The 16707-nt window shown below is 39.7% G+C and overlaps 1 protein-coding gene across 1 annotated transcript; it reads right to left on the minus strand.

The window, feature by feature from the left end:
• Window positions 1–677: 677 nt before the first annotated feature.
• Window positions 678–16512, minus strand: ppil2 (peptidylprolyl isomerase (cyclophilin)-like 2). Its single transcript, XM_054774576.1, has 20 exons — window positions 16262–16512; window positions 16045–16094; window positions 15873–15918; window positions 14635–14697; window positions 14484–14535; window positions 14336–14387; window positions 12956–13047; window positions 12748–12837; window positions 12598–12673; window positions 12354–12514; window positions 10475–10550; window positions 8493–8599; window positions 6383–6472; window positions 6029–6062; window positions 4672–4789; window positions 4500–4556; window positions 2107–2179; window positions 1239–1301; window positions 1013–1161; window positions 678–907 (listed from the first exon to the last, which is right to left on the minus strand). Exons 1-20 carry the CDS (start codon window positions 16291–16293, stop codon window positions 799–801), a joined length of 1590 nt encoding a protein of 529 aa, XP_054630551.1. The 5' UTR covers window positions 16294–16512; the 3' UTR covers window positions 678–798.
• Between the last annotated feature and the right edge of the window lie 195 nt (window positions 16513–16707).

Genomic DNA, 16707 nt, shown 5'->3' on the forward strand with positions numbered 1-16707 from the left:
AATGTCTCTGAATGCAGCGTCAGATCCTCGTGGTTCTTTCAACGGGAGACGCTTTGCGATCAACAAAACAGTAATTATGGTCAGCTGGTTAGTCAACAGCTTGTGTCAAGTTACCGCCAACAAGTCGCGCCTCGGTGTCCGTCCGCCTTCCTCATGAATTATTCATCCAATCGGAGGCTCGGGTGTCCCACGTGGGTCGCGTCAATGCTGCAAGTGTTGCTAGCGACTTTGGAAATGGATTTAGTGGAAGGGTGTCTCTCTGACATGTGGATTGGTAGACTTGACAGTCAAACAGGACAGGAAGCTCAGCGTGGGACAGCCTTTCCCCCGCGTTCATTAACTGGTGGTGCTACCTGCTGCAGGCGCTTAAAAATGTAATAACAAATTTCAAAACATTAACAAAAAAATGTTCAAATTAAAAACAGTTTAAATAAAAAATCATAAAAACAATTACTGAAAAAATCTATTGAAATAAAAAAATTTAATTCCAAATCATTACTGTGGAGTCTTGTATTTGGGAGCCTTGAAAAATCTAAATGATATACCTGGACTGGGGAAGTTTTCATTGAAGTTGACCGACCCGAAAAGGCAACGCAATGCACAGAATAATAAACACAAGCTCCAATATAAGGAATGGTAAATCATGCACCTGGTCTGCCAGAGAAGACGACGTATAAAAAGAAACTGGTATTTATTGCATCAGCACAAAAGGGAACAGTTGTGATGATGATCATGATGACCTGTGATGCTTAGGAAGGATGCAAGGATGCAAGGATGCAAGGATGGCCACCACCACGGCTACCACGAGCTGAAGTCTCCCAAGGTGGTCTTGCCTTTGGGCTTCTTGGCAGCAGAGGCGCTGGTGGAAGGTCCGCTTTCTTCTTCTTCTTCTGCAGCCGGCCGTTTCCTAGAACATCAGAGACGTGTCTGTTGTAAACTTTGAATTTACGACGCCACCTCCTGTACGGAGTGTGGACACAGACGGTCCCGTGATGATAGCGGGTGTCCTTACGCCGCGCTGGGGTTGATGTATTTGCCCACGCCTTGCTTGAAGGCCTTTGGCGCCTGCTCCTCCTTAGCCCTCCTCACGGAGGCGCTGGCCTGCTGCTCCTCCTCCTCCTCCTCCTCCTTCTGACGCTCCTTCTCTCGCTCGGCGGCGATCTGAAACACAGAAACATGGCGTTCCATTCCCAAAGCGCCAACACTCCCGCTTGCAGATGACGGCGGCGGCAGCGAACCTCGGCGTCGGCCTCTTCGTATGGGTCCACGAAGACGCTTGCGCTGATGATCTTGATCTCCGACTGTGGAAGAGCCAAACACGCAAGAAGACATGTTGGAAACACCTCAGTTGGACTCTCACAGGGTGCTTTTCCATCTCATACTCACCTTTTCTTTCAGTGATGACACTTTCATTTCTCTACAAATACTAAGGAACTTTCTTCTGGTGTGTTTGGGTTGTCTTGGAAGACATCTTACCCCTCATCATAGCAGGCTTCAGCAGTTCATGCTCAAAGACTAGGTAGGACAGCTCTAGTTAGAGTCCTATCTGGTTGCTTACGTTGTCTTAGAAGACGTTTTGTCTCTTATCTGAACAGGCTTCATCAGGTCATGATAGGACTAAGACTAGAGCTGTCCTATCTAGTCTTTGAGCATGCGTAACTGTGTAGCTGGCCTGTTTGGGTTGTTTTGGAAGATGTTTTGCCTCTCATCTGAACAGGCTTCATCAGTTCATACTCAAAGACTAGATAGTACTAGGACTAGAGCTGTCCTATCTAGTCTTTGAATGTAACATTTATTATAGTAGACTTGTATGTCATAACGTGTGTAAGGCGGGTTTTTTGCCTTTTGGGTGGAACCATTTTCTGTCTGCCAATCAGGATCACCGCCCCCTCGGGTGCCCTACCACTGTGATTGGTGGACTGGTGCCACCACAGATGGCTGCCAAAGAGTGGGACGGCACCGTTATTTTTCATTTGATTTTTTTTGATACTTTTAAAAAGAGAGACATGAAAACTGTAGCGCTTCGTGGAAACGTTAGTTGGGGACCAGAAAATCGGAGTTAGCCTTCAAATGGCGAGGCGGTGTGGCGTTGTTGTTGCTTCTTACCTTTGGTTTGTCCGTTTTAGTGTCACTCTCCACGTTCTCCATGGCCGTCAGCGTTTCAAAGCCACCTACCACTCTGTGAATGAGTACACGGCACAGTCTCACAACACAAAACCGTACACTGCGCCATAATAATACAAAAAACAGCCGCAGGCCGCACTTTAGACAAGACACCCCTGGTTTAATAAGAGTGGGAATAATGAAGGCTACGTAGCTTGATTGAAATACGAATCAATCTACGAACACAACTATTGACCTATAATGTGTCATTATCTTTACTACCAGGTTTTTTATTGGCCCACGGCATTCCAAAACTACAATTAAAATAAAAACCCAGCAAAAATGCATAAAATTAGCAGTAATTTTACAAGAATAGTCAAAATATTGAGAATAAGTCGTAGTTTAACAAGAATACCTAATATTGTGAAGCAAAATTTTTGTATTTTAGTCATTTTAGCAGGATAAAGTTGAAATATTAAAGAAAAATGTTACTTTTTAAAGTCGTAAAATAATGGAAAAACAAAACAACAAATAAAGTTGTCATTTTTTGAAAATTAGGTTGCACAAAAAGTTCCAATGTTCTGAGAAGAAAGTAAAAATATTACAGGAATGAAGTCATAATTAACAGAAGAAAGAAGAAAGTTGAAATTGTTGGAAAATAAAAAAAAAAAGAAGCAGAAATGTAAAAAACAGCTACAATTTTACAAGATTAAAGCCAAAATATTAAATACAAATATTATTCAAATAGCTGAAATAGCTGGGGAGGAAAAAAACTGATTTTACCAGAATAAAGTTAAAATATTATGAGGAAAAAGTCATATCCTAACAAGAAAAAAGTTGCAATTTTTGGAGAATAAACTGGAAATATTATGAGGAAATATAATATATAAAATACATATAAAATCTAAAAATCTATTATATTAAAGATAAATGTTTTTTAAAATATCATTTTAGTAACACCGTGACCCTATATATACCGTAACCCTATATATATATATATATATATATATATATATATATATATATATATATATATATATATGACATATATATTGTATTTTTTGAATAATTAGGTTGGGGTTAAAAGTTAGAACATAATGGAAATAAAGTCATATTACAAGAAAAACATTTACCAAAAGAAAGTTGAAATAGGGGAAAAAAACATACAATTTTACCAAAATAAAGTCAAAATATTAAATGAAAAAAGTCATATTCTAATGACCAAAAAAAAAAAAAAAAAAAAAAAAAAAATTCCATGAATAAACTTGTAATATTATGCGGAAAGATAATATTTGAGCACCATAGAGTTGAAACATTACAGGAAAAATATGTTGTAATATTGAGAATATATAATATAATATTGTAATATAAATTGGAAATATGAGAAACAAAATAAAGTTGTAATTTTTGGAAAATTAAGTTAGGTAAAAAGTTATAATATTATGGCAATAAAGTCACAAAACACTAAGTCCCCAACTAACAAACACAATTGGTTCCAGACGACCGTTCTTAAGTGGAATTGTTCTTAAGTAGGGGAAAAGGTAATGTTACCAATGATATAGGTACTACATGTACGTGTATACATATACAGTATATGTGTATGTATGTAAATATGAGTTTGGATGCAGTAGTAATATTAAACCAGGATAATGAATGAAAAAAACAATAATAAAAGTGATATAATAATACGTAATGATAAATGTTATTTACCTTTGAAGAGGAGTGGTCCAGCATACGTCGTTGTGGAGGAGGAGGAGGAGTTATTGAAAAAAAGGACAAATGGTGGTGGTGGTTAGACTCTTCTAAAAGAGGTAGTGTTCTGTGGGTGGTGTAGAATTAAGCAGGCCTATTAACTCTTCATAAACTTTAATCACACGCTCTGTCCGGGTTCTATCATACAGCTAACAATATAGCTTTCCATTTAGCTTTCTCTCCCCAGCGTCTGTTGGTCGGCTGTTCATAGGTTGGGGACCTAGTGTATTATGAAAAGAAAATTTACGAAGATTATTTAAGAAGAAAGTTCAAATATTCTGGAAAAAAACCCATCAAAATGGGAAAAAAAGAGCCAAGAGTGAGGTAGATAAGGATCATGTGCTTTTTCACTGATATGACAAAGCTGAGATGCACTTTTTTCTTCAACTATGTTTAACTTCTTAGCATATTTGACAAAATATCAAAGTGGAAAAGTTACATCCTTTCATTTTTCGCGATGTGGCCCCCGCTGGGGGAAAAGGTTTGGACATGCCTGCACTAAAGGCTTTACAGGTGCAGCACTTCAGGAAGTTCCCCTCAGTTTGACTTGGAAGCAGCCAAGTCTTTCCTTTGGGTGCTGCCGCCACCACATGTTGCACGGCAGAAAAAGCACTAGCCATGTGAATGAGGGAGATCCACGGTACCTTCCAAACACGGTGTGCTTCCTGTCCAAGTAGGTGCACGAGCGGAATGTGATGAAGCTGATGGGAAACACAAGTTAACACAACTTACGCTGGAGCTTGTCAACCTTGCGTTTTCTCAAAATGTGCCAAACTCCGCCCCCAAACTATTTTAGTTATCAGTGAGAGTTCTTACAACTGAGACTTGTTGGTGTTTGGACCCGAGTTGGCCATGCTGAGAACCCCTCGCCCTGTATGGGACATGTTGGGCCGGAACTCATCTTTGAAGGCTCTTCCCCACAAAGATTCTCCTCCTGGAAAACACACACACACACACACACACACACACACACACATGTGTTTAGACTTGACATTTCAACTGGAAGAGCTTCCACTCGCTCTTTTGTAGATTCAGAGCGGGTGTCTTGGGCGTATTATAGCAGTGACATTTCTACATTATTCAACCCTAACCCTCTAACCCTGACCCTAACCCTCTAACCCTGACCCTAACCCTCTGACCCTAAACCCAACCCTAACCCTGAGGAGCAAACATCACATAACCCATGTGGAGCCCATGTGGGGGAAAAAAGTTGTGGTCTTGAAGAGAATAAATATTCTGAGGAAAAATGATGTCATTTTAGTAGCACGTATTAAAGAAAGACGTCTTAATATGAGAAAGAAAACAAGAAAGTTGTACTTTTTGGGAAATGTGGTTGGGGAAAGATTATGATACGATGGGAGGGGGGGGGGAGGTCTATTATATTACGAGAAGAACATTTTTCAGAAGAAAGCAGATATAATTGGGGGAAAAAAATTACATCTGCTGTAAATTTACAAGAATAAAGTCAAATTCTATCCAAACTTAATTTGTGGCGGTCCAAATCTACAGTCTCTATGGTGGAGCGCCACAAATGAATGTATGGCATTCAACACTGCATTGTCAGTACAATCAATATTGGGTGATAATGGTTGGTGGGAAAAGATGACCCGATATAGTACACACAATACGAGAAAAGACATAGAAAACCTCTTTACTACCTTGGAAATATGCTCTTTACCACTATTAGAGCCCTCTAGACATGAAATAACACCCCTATAAGCCACCTTTACACTCCTATTACCCAATATTGTACACATAATAAGACACAAACACACCACAGCTGCTGCTGTGTGTTACATGTCTGCTAGTAATAAAGGAGATTTTCAGCTTGGTGTTTGTGTGTTTGTGTGTGTGTGTGTGTGTGTGTGTCCAGGTGACGAGGAGAATGGACGGCACAGGCCTGGAATGCAGCGCCTTCATCAAGCTGTCGCCGTGGCAGCGTTTGGGCACGGACGGAGGCACAAAGCGCTCTGTGTCGGGCGACATGATGCCCTTTTAGGAAGGCACGCCCCACACTCTCTCTCTCTCTGCGTACATTTAGAAGCTGCCTCTATCCACTTCCATGTGGCCTTGCAGTGTTTACACACACACACACACACACACCCTCCAAAAAAGGCAGTGTGAATAATTGAACACAGAGGCTCCAAGCGCAGCGGTTCTGCTGGTACTCTACCTGTGCCGGTGGCGGTCGGGTCCCCTCCTTGAATCTGGAGGGGGGTGGAGAGGGGAAAGTAGCGTGAGGAAAGTTGTGCACTTTATTTACAAACAAAAAAAAAAACGTTCCATTGTTCAAGCAAGCATGTGGTGTTGTTCCACCAGTGTCAAGCTATCATTACACGTGATTCTACACATCACGCCAGTGACAACCACAGCTGCGCGCCGTACCGTGACCCACTGACGCTGTCTTTTTCTGGAGCCGCTGTCGAAGCTAAAATTAGACCTCCTTTTATCTACAGCTAAGCTCCCAAGCGCAGCACGGACACCGCCGCACCCATTACGCCTGCGGGAGCTTTGAACATCTTCTTACCATGAAATTGCGGATGGACCTGTGGAAGACGGTGCCGTCGTAGTAGCCCTTCTTACACAAGCCGATGAAGTTCTCCCCCGCTTTGGGAACCTGACGAGCACAAAGCACGCGTAACTTTATCAGCACGGGTGCCCAAGCAAGAGGAATACGGAATAAGGCTGTAAACATGACACATGTGTTCCTGTGTTCCATCTTTTACCAGTCAAAACACTTCAGTTCAATTGTATAACATCCAATAAACATTGCAATAAAAAACTGCAAAACAATGTAATAATTACAAAATAATGAAATTATATAATAATTTTTAAAAAACGTTATTCAAATTAATACTGGGGAAAGAATTACGTAATCATAACTTTGACTGATAACTTTTGCCAACTTTATTTCTTGAACGCGGCCACCAGACAGCAGCTCAGAACACACACACATCTCTCAGCATCGTCTCTCCTTCCTGCTTGCCCACAAGGCAAAGGTTAAACAAGCCCCACTACATAGCTGTCCAGCCAATGCCTGTAAGAAATGACACCGTTTATTTCCTGGTGTGCACTGGTCAATACTGTAATGCCGCTTGTTGTGGGGAAGGAGAGACTCACGTCTCCAAACTCACAGCTAGCACTGAGCCTAGCTCTCCTGCTTGGGACGCCCACCGTCACTTCCCGTCACTTCCTGATGAACTAAAGCTGTAATGACACTCTGCCGTATAAAAAGTAAAATATTAAAAACAAGCGTAAGACATTACTAGCACAGCTTTGTTCTGTGGGTCGGGGGTATATTCTATCAGTTATTATTAAGCCTCTAGCTTCCTTTTAGTAAGTAAAAACCTTGGCTATGATTGCACTACATTGTCATGTAGACCTACAAAGTACACTTGGAAGAACAAGAGGTGAATAAATGTATTGCAACTGATGTGAAACTGATGAGGAGTAGGATTAAATAAGCTTTGCTTCTTCCTACTCCTTTTTGGACATGCAAAATTGTGAATTGTACTATGTGATGTGCTACTGTTTGACTCATATGCATGTTCAGGATGAATTAAAACCATGACCCATGAACCATGATAATAACAAGCCTAACTTTTATCCGCAGTCCGCAGTGCCCTCTACTGGTCAACATTATAAGTATCCCCCCCCCCCCCTTTTTTCCCCCTCTACTGGTCAATGTTCAAACTGGACGCCAACCTGTCTATAGAGGCCACCTGTCTGTAGCGGCCACTTTTGCAGACTCCCTCTAGTGGCCGCTATAGACAATGTATATATATATATATATATATATATATATATATATATATATATATATAAAAAATTGTAATTACATTCTAAAACATTATATAAATACATGTAATTAATTACAAAAATAATAATAATAATAATAATTGTAAAAAACAAAACAAAAAAAACCCCATCTGCCTACTTGCACTAACCTCAAGTTAAGTGGGATTCAACACTGAATGATTATTGTTTTCGGTGCGTGCGTGCTAGCTTGAGAATGCACTGCAGTCCAGATACCAGAGGCATGCTTTGCATTGTGATCAGCGACGTCAGCGCGGGAACTGGCTGACAGTCCTTCACATGCTTGTGTGAGGCGCCGTCCCAAAGCCATCAGACCAAAGCAACAACACAGAAAGTCGCCTGGCAACACGATGCAGTCTTTTAACTCCCCCCTCCCACCCACGTTCATACGGCATGTATGCCATACTAGGCCATTTCTGGGCTCCTAGAAGGAACTAATGTACTGCGACATCATTTACCGGCCATGTTTGTGGCACTTTATCTGACACCTACACCTGATCTTATGCCACTCAGGTGCCAGGTATCCATGGTAACGCCCGCTGACATGTTAGACGACATGAGAAAGGAGGTGAGCTGTGGATTTGTGCCATGGAGAGAGAGAGAGAGTGTGTGTGTGTGTGTGTGTGTGTGAGAGACGGGAAAGCGGGGTTCATTAATTCCTAAACAGAAGCCCACAAATAGATCTGGCTGAGGGGGAGCAGAGGGAGGGGCTTGGGTTACCATCAGTCTGATGGGATGACTTGAAAATGTAAAATAATAATAATAATAATAATAATAATAACAACAACAACAACATTGAAAGTCGTGATGCGCTTGAGCACCTTGTCACAGTGTAGCTCCAGGTTGAGGTCCCCTTTGTTGGTGTGGAGGCGGACGTAGCCTTTCTTCTTCACGTAGCTGTAACGCACCGTGTCGTCTGCGATGGCGTCTGCGGCACAAACACACCCGTTACATTTACCGTGTGGTTCTGCCCCGGCGCTAGAGGTGGCGGCCATGCGCATCATCATAAGCAGAAAGCAGGCATGGCATGCAGGTGCCGCCAACCACCCCCCCACCAGGCTCAGGCTGGCTGGTCAATTGCTCAATAAAGTTAGAATATTATGGAAATAAATTCATAATATTACCAAAAGAACATTTTTACGTGAAGAACGTTGAAATGGGGAAAAATGGTTGTAATTTTATGAGAATAAAGTCCAAATATGAGGAGAAAAAAGTCGTATTCTAACGAGAAAAAAAGTTACAATTGTCTAAGAATAAACTGTTAATATCACGAGGTAAGATAATACCAGTTGCAATATTAAAGAATAAATATCTTATATTTCTAAAGTTGTTATTTTATGAGAACAAAAAAACCATATAATTTTAAGTTTTTGAAAATAAGGTTGGGGAAAAAGTTAGTCAAAATATTACAGGAGTAAAGTCACAATATTATAAAAACATGACACAAAGAAAGTTGAAAGCTTTAGTTTAAAGCTGGACAGCTCAAAGTATCCATCCATCCATTTTCTAGACCGCTTCTCCTCATTAGGGTCGCGGGGGCATGCTGGAGCCTATCCCAGCTGACTTCGGGCGACAGGCGGGGTACACCCTGGACTGGTGGCCAGCCAATGGCAGGGCACATATAGACAAACACTCACATTCATACCTATGGACAATTTAGAGTCACCAATGAAGCTAACATGCATGTTTTTGGAATGTGGGAGGAAGCCGGAGTACCCGGAGAAAACCCCCCCACACACGGGGAGAACATACAAACTCCACACAGAAATGCCCAGGGGAGAATCCAACCCAGGTCTTCCCATCTCCAGACTGTTACTGTGTTGGCCAACGTGCGGCCAGCTCAAACTAAAAATAAAGTAAATAAAGTAGACATTTTGGGGGGAGGTGGGGGGAGTCGTATTCTAACAAGGAAAAAAAAAATGCAATTTTACAAGACTAAACTGGTAATATTATGAGGAAAAATAATGTTATTTTAGTGGCATACAGCTGAAATGTTCAAGAAAAAATGTCATTTTTATAAAGTCGTATGAGAAAAACAAACAAAAACATTAAATTGTAATTTTTAGAAATTAGGTTGGGGAAAAAGTTATCACAGAAATGGGAAAAACTTGTGCAACTTGACAAGAATAAAGTCACAATAGAACAGAACACAGAAAAAAGATCTACTCGGAAAAGGAAAAATACCAAAATAAAAATTGCAGTTTTAGGAGAATAAACTCGTAATGTTCTGTGGAAAAATAACATTCAAGAAAAATATATTGAGAAAGTATTATGGGGGGGGGGGGTGTACTCGCAGGGTGTGGTGAGTTTTTGCGGCTAATTAGCCAAAACGTGGGGCATGTGCCTGTGATAGTTTGAACAGCGGTCGGATTCGGCGGCGGTGGAGGAAAACCAGGTTTTCCGACTGCCTGGCGTCCCGCCGGATGCTCCTGCATTCAAAGCCCCCTTAGAGAAGACGCCTGATCCTCCAATGATTTTGGAAAAAGTACATCAAATGTGTTTTTGGTTCCCTTCCCCCCCCCCCCCCAGCACATGAGGCGCCTTTCATTCAGGTTGTGATTTAATAACGTGAAAGTCATGCATTGTGAAGCACAACATGGGAGTTGTGGCTCCAAGCATTCTAAAACACCCTGTTGCCCAACACTACTGCGCTGTGGGAAAGCAAGCGTCATCATCTGTCTATCTAACAATGCTGTGGCCAGCGAGTGTGTGTGACCGTGTGTGTGTGTGTGTGTGTGACCTTATCCAAGCACGTGTCACATGTGTTTGAGGAGATGAATGTCTGCGCCAGACGTTGACTTGCCTGCTTGGTGTGTGGTGGCAGGCGTCATGGCCGTGGACGTGAAGGAGGCCGCCACCCTGCCTGTGGAGTAGTGGGCCTGGAGGACACACACACACAAGATAAGATAAGATAGATCTGTGTGAGAAGAGATGACCTTGCAAGCTACTCCACAAACATCACTTCCTGTTTACCGCCTTGCATGTGTCATGAGTTCATCCCCATGATTAAGGGAGAGGAGGAGTGAACATGGATTCAACTCTGCTCCACTTACCTCGTCTGCCCCCCCCCGACCTACATGTATTCCTCTCCTGGCTACCTCGCATCAGCGCAGCAACAGCAGACACGGCGCAGCGCTCAGGAAGGCCTCGCATGCTCTGCTGTCACCTGCAGACACAGGTGGCGCCAACGCTGCCGACGTTTGGGCTACTCCCGGGGGGGAGATGTCCAAAGCCAGGCTGTGTTTCTATTGACCCGCAACACGTTCTAAAAGTATCATTTAAACAAGAATTTTTTTTTTCTAAAAAAGCAAAAATGGAAAATCCGCCGTAGTTTCATAAGAATAAAGTTAAAATATTAAGAGAAAAAATCAATCATCCTTTCCTCAAAGCACACGTAGAGAAAGACAAATGCGGACTTTTCCCATGTAGAATACAACTTTGGGCCGGTCAAATGTTTCATTTGGGATGTTACTGCAGCCTGGTAGGAGTCAGCGACGCAACTTTGTGTATCTTAAAAAAAAAAAAAAAAAAAAATTAAACACGTGACAAAGAAATACTTGTCAAACCCGTTTTTGGCTTGGGAGGTGGACTAGAGACTTGTGTAAGGCCGCCAAATCTAGCAGCTGTTGTCTTTGTCTCCCTCCTGTGGACGCTGTGCACATTGCAGCCTTTCCTGGTGGGAAACATGCTGTGCTACAGTATTTACAGTACTTCCTCGTTGCAGTGGAACCTCGTTACTTCCTCCTCCAGGAGGGCCACATCGTGAAAAATGTTTTGTACACATGCTAAGAAGTTATATACATTTCAACGCATCTCAGCTTTTGTCATACAGGTGAAAAATACTTTATTAATATCAACTTCACTCTTTTTTCCCCCCCCATTTTTTTTTTTACATTTCAAATATTTATACAATTGTCTTAGTCTTTGTAAATTTTCTTCTTGCAATATTCTGACTTTATTCCCATAATATATTTCCCCCCCAACCAAATTTTGAAAAAAATTACAATATTTTTGTTTCTCGTAATAACTTTAGAAAAATACAATTATTTCTTTGATATTTCAGCTCTTACGCTACTAAAACGATGTTATTTTTCCTCATACTATGAGTTTATGCACATAAAATTGTGATTTTCCCCCTCATTACAATAGGACTTCTTTTAATATTTTCACTTTGTTCTCATCAAATTACAGCTCTTCTGTTCTTTTTCTGCTGTTTTTTTTATTTCCAACTATTTCAACATTATTTTTGTTCAATTCCTATATTATTATTCCCATCAGATTTTGACTTTATTTTCATAAAATGTCAGCTGTTTTTTTCCATTTCTCCTGTTTTCCAACTATTTCAACTTGTCTTCTGGTAAGTCTGAGTTTATTCCCACAACCTTTTGACTTTATTCTTGTTACGTCGTAACCTCATTTTCCAAAAATGACAACGCTGCATTTGTCATAATATTTCAACTACGCTATGCTACTAAAATGACGTTCTCCTAAAATTACATTTTTTCCCCGTTACATAATTTTTTTTCCCTTTTAATAATATGACTTTATTTTTGTAAAATCACTGCTGATGTTTCCAGTTTTTTTAGCTTTCTTGTTAAATTCTATGTGTAGACTGTGCCGCACTTTGGACGCCCGTGTCTTTAGGTCCATTCTAGTCCAATACGTTGCATCTGTGTCCTTACCGTGTTGAATTTGTCCGTCTTCTTGGCCTCCGGCTCCTTCATGGTGGAGGCGAGGAGCTGGTCCCCCTTGTAGTCCTTGTAGAGCTCGGCCAGGGTCTCCCTGGTCTCCAGGTTGGTGGTCTTGAGGTGGTACGAGGGGTCTTGCTTGGCCTTCTCCTCGTCTGGATCGCCGCCGCACGAAAAAGCATGCGTTACCGTCTCCCAGGACACAAATCAAAGCCGGTCACTTGACGGGACGTCTCACCTGGATCCAGAACTTTGAGATCGTTTTTCACGTGGAAGAAGTCGGCCACGTTGAACTTGTCCAGGTTTGTTGGGTCCTTGCAGGGGAGGGACGAGAACAGAGTCACTTTCACTCGCTTTAACGCGCGAACCAACGCACGAGCGCACCCACCTGAAGCGTGATGATGTCTTTTCGGGTGAAAGCTTCATCGGTCAGCAGATCTTTAAAACTTTTGGGCTTGATGTTGAGCTGCTCCACAGCCTGAGCAACAACACACACGCACGCACGCCTTCCGTCTTGGCAAACTAACATCACCACAACACTAAAGCATGCTGGAATGAGCACGTGTGCGCGCACGCGCACGCTCACGCTCACCAACCTCGTAAGAGAAGACGTTGCCAGTGACCTTGTTGGCAACGATGTGAGAATTGTTTGTGAAGACCGAGTACAAAACAGGACAGTGATATTTTCCTGCAAAACAACAAAAAGGGAAACTAATTCCATGAAGAGTCAACGTCAGCCACATCAGCCACTGCCGCGTATGTCATGCGCTAGTTTCCCGCCTTGCTAACTGCCGCCACGCAGGGATCGTATGAGTATGGACATGACATACTGTGTTTACAGCAATCATACCAAAAATGTCTCATTGAATAAATCACTATTTCCATGACAAATAATATACACTCAATCATTGCAAAAACTATTTAAATATTGTACAAAAGAATTGTCTTCATTTATTTTAAATTAAATAACGGCATAGAACAATAAATTAATTACAAATTCATATAAAAAAACACTTTTTATGATATAAAATGAATATAAAAATAATTATAATTACATTGTAAAACATTAAATAGAGACATTGTCATTTTTACATTCAAATTCAATAATTGCAAAAAAATTTACAAAATAATGTAATTACAACTTATTTCAAATTCAATTAAAAATTAATTCCAATTAAACATTGTACTAAACAATTAAATTGTGTAATTTATTTTAAAAAACAATTCAAATTAAATAATGCTGGGGAAAAATAATTAATGTAATAATTATTTTAAAAACCAAATTAAATAATTGTAAAAAAAAAGTTATTTATTATAATTATATTATATCGTATATTAAAAAATTCTAATCAAATTGTAAAGCATTAAATACATACATAATAAATAAAAAATAAAATTTGAATGTAATAATTGCAGAAGGTTAATGTAATATTACCAAGAAAGCTTCAATTAAACATTGTACTAAACATTTCAGTCATGTAATTTATTTTTAAAATATAAGTCTAATTAAATAATGCTGGGAAAAAATTAAGGTAATAATTATTTAAAAATTAAAATTAAATAACTGTCAAAAAAGTTATTATTTATATCATATATAAAAACAATTATAATCAAATTGCAAAACATTAAGTACAAATGTAATATTAAAATTCAAATTAAATCATTGCAAAAAATTAATGTAATAACTACATACATAATTTACATTAAATAATGCAATAATTATTTTAAAATTTTCATTAAACTGTTGCAAAAAAAGGAAATTATTTATTACAATTTGTATTATTATTATTATTATTATTATCATTATATACAAAATTGTAATTACATTGTAAAACATTAAATAAATACATAAGACAATATATATATATATATATATATATTTTAATCAAATTAAATAATGGTAAAAAAAAAAAATATGCACACAAATTAAAAAAATAAAAAATACATGAAAAACATGTGACAACATTCATGTTTACCTTCATTGTTCTTGGTGAAATTCAGCTTGACGAGCGACTTTGCCTCCAGTTTCTGCGTGGGACAAAATAGAGCTCAAGGGGTGCCGTGCAATCACACACCCACACCCACCCACTCCATAAAGTCAGTGTAATTTTGTTGTGGTGTCACCTCTCCAGATATGGGGTTAGTTCCATACTTCTTGATCCATGGAACAATGCTCCTAAGAGATGACAATATGAATATGAAGAATGACAGCAGGAGGAAAACGTCAACGGTATGGACCAATGGTTGTTTAGTGGGAATAAAGACATCGACTCACAGCAGGTCAAAGACGACGCCGTCAGCAGTGCAGACGGGATAAGCAAACGGCTGAAGGGACAAGCTGAGGAGACATGGGGACAAAGCAGCTAAGTGTCCGCCGCATGCCATCGTTTCTCTAGCTTTCCTGTGTGGCAGGGAGTGTCCAAAAGTCTGTCCAGCCCCAGCGATGGCCACATGGTGAAAAATGCCAGGCTGAATATTTTGGAAAGCAAGGCAAGTAAATATGCCAAGAAGCTTCATATTTTCCAAGAAAAAAGTGCTTTCGTCTTAAATAATCTTGGCACATTTTCTTCTGGAAATATTATGGCTTTATTCCCATACTCTCGCATTTATTCCCATAATATTTGGACTACCCCCCCAACCTAATTTTCCAAAAATGACATAACTTTTGTCAGATTGTAACTTTTTTTCACAACTGTATATAAATATACTTATTTTTTAGATTACTGATTTGGATTTTTTTGTTTTAGGTTAAAGCTTTTTTCTTTTAATATTTTGACTTTATTCTCCTAAAATTTCTGCAGATTTTTACTTTTCTTAATGTTCTTTTAACATTTATTTTGAATATCAGCTTCACTCTATACTCTTCTTTTTCCCCATCTTTGCGTTTTTTCTTAACTTTCAAATATTTCGACTTCATTTTTGTACATTTTCTTCTTGTAATATTATGACTTTATTCCCATAATATTCTAACTTTTTTCCCCGACCTAATTTTCCAAAAAATACAATTCTGTTTTGTTTCTCAAAATATTGTAACTTTAAAAGAAAGCATCTTTTTTAAATATTTAATATGTTATGTTACTAAAATGACATTTAAAAAAAAAAATCTCTAATATTTCACCCCCATGCTACTAAAATGACATTATTTCTCCTCATAATATTACGAGTTTATGCTCAGAAAATTGGAACTTTTTTCTCTCATTAGGATACGACTTTTCTCTCTTAATATTTCGACTTCATTCTGGTAAAATTACACCAATTGTTTTTCCATTTGAGATTTTCTATCCCCACCCAACTATTTAAACTTTCTTCTTGTAAATTTTAATATTTACATTCAATATTTTGACTCTAGTCTTTTGTCAAATTACAGATGTTTTATCAATTGCTGCTGGGTTCTTTTTTTATTATTATTTTTTGGAATATGGAGCGGGCCAATAAAACGACAGCCGCGTGCCGCACTTTGGACACCCCCGCTGTGTATTTTAAAGAGGAAGCTGACAGAAGGTGAGCTCTCACCTGCAGTGATCAAACGGAAGTCGTCTAAAGTTCGCCTGTGGGATTTCTGAAAGCCAGAACAAAACAAAGCTTCAAAAACACTCCATATGTGTCTTCAGCTCTAGATGACCCTGTGTTGAATCGTTCTCACCACTACACACAGGTGTAATGTTCTTTTAAATACTAAACGTACCTGCTCGTTTGCCGCCATAGAAGTTTGTGTACTCTGTAGATGTAATGTACCTGTGTAAGTAAAGCATATACAAGTAAACATACTGTATATACGTTGAAAGTGGCACAATTTGGCGCGGCAGCTAGCTATGTCGTGAAAGTTAGCCTGCTAGCATAAGCCGGTGAAGCTCAAAACAAGCACGTTTTCAGTTGTGCAATGACCGATAAGTCAAACTTACATTTTGTCTTTCTGATGCTGGCGCTTTCCCATATTGTCGTCTTTTGTTGCGCTAAACCGTACGCGTTCCTGTTCCTGGAGACCCTGATGTTTATGTTCTTCTTCGTCTTACCCGAAGGATACTTGGGCGCCCTCTACAGGCTAAAATACTTACTACTACTTCTGCCGACTAGGACGAACGGGTAAAAAATTGAGTCAAACAAAGCCAACAAGGGGCAGTATACATGTCAACCCTCCCGTTTTCACCTGGAAACTATTTGCATTTTAAACTTATTTAGCCGGAGAACTCCAGTTTTAACAGTTCCTGGTAGTTTAACTAAGCGGCACAGCTTACGGTCCGCTCGGCAACACTCGGGAAACATCGTCGTACAGGAACCGGAAAAGTCAGGCCTTCACAAGTACGCCGGTAGTAGGCAGTCGAGATAGGAATTTCCCGTATTTTTTCGG

This window comes from Dunckerocampus dactyliophorus, chromosome 4, assembly GCF_027744805.1.
Source record: "Dunckerocampus dactyliophorus isolate RoL2022-P2 chromosome 4, RoL_Ddac_1.1, whole genome shotgun sequence".
Classification (NCBI taxonomy): Eukaryota; Metazoa; Chordata; class Actinopteri; order Syngnathiformes; family Syngnathidae; genus Dunckerocampus; species Dunckerocampus dactyliophorus.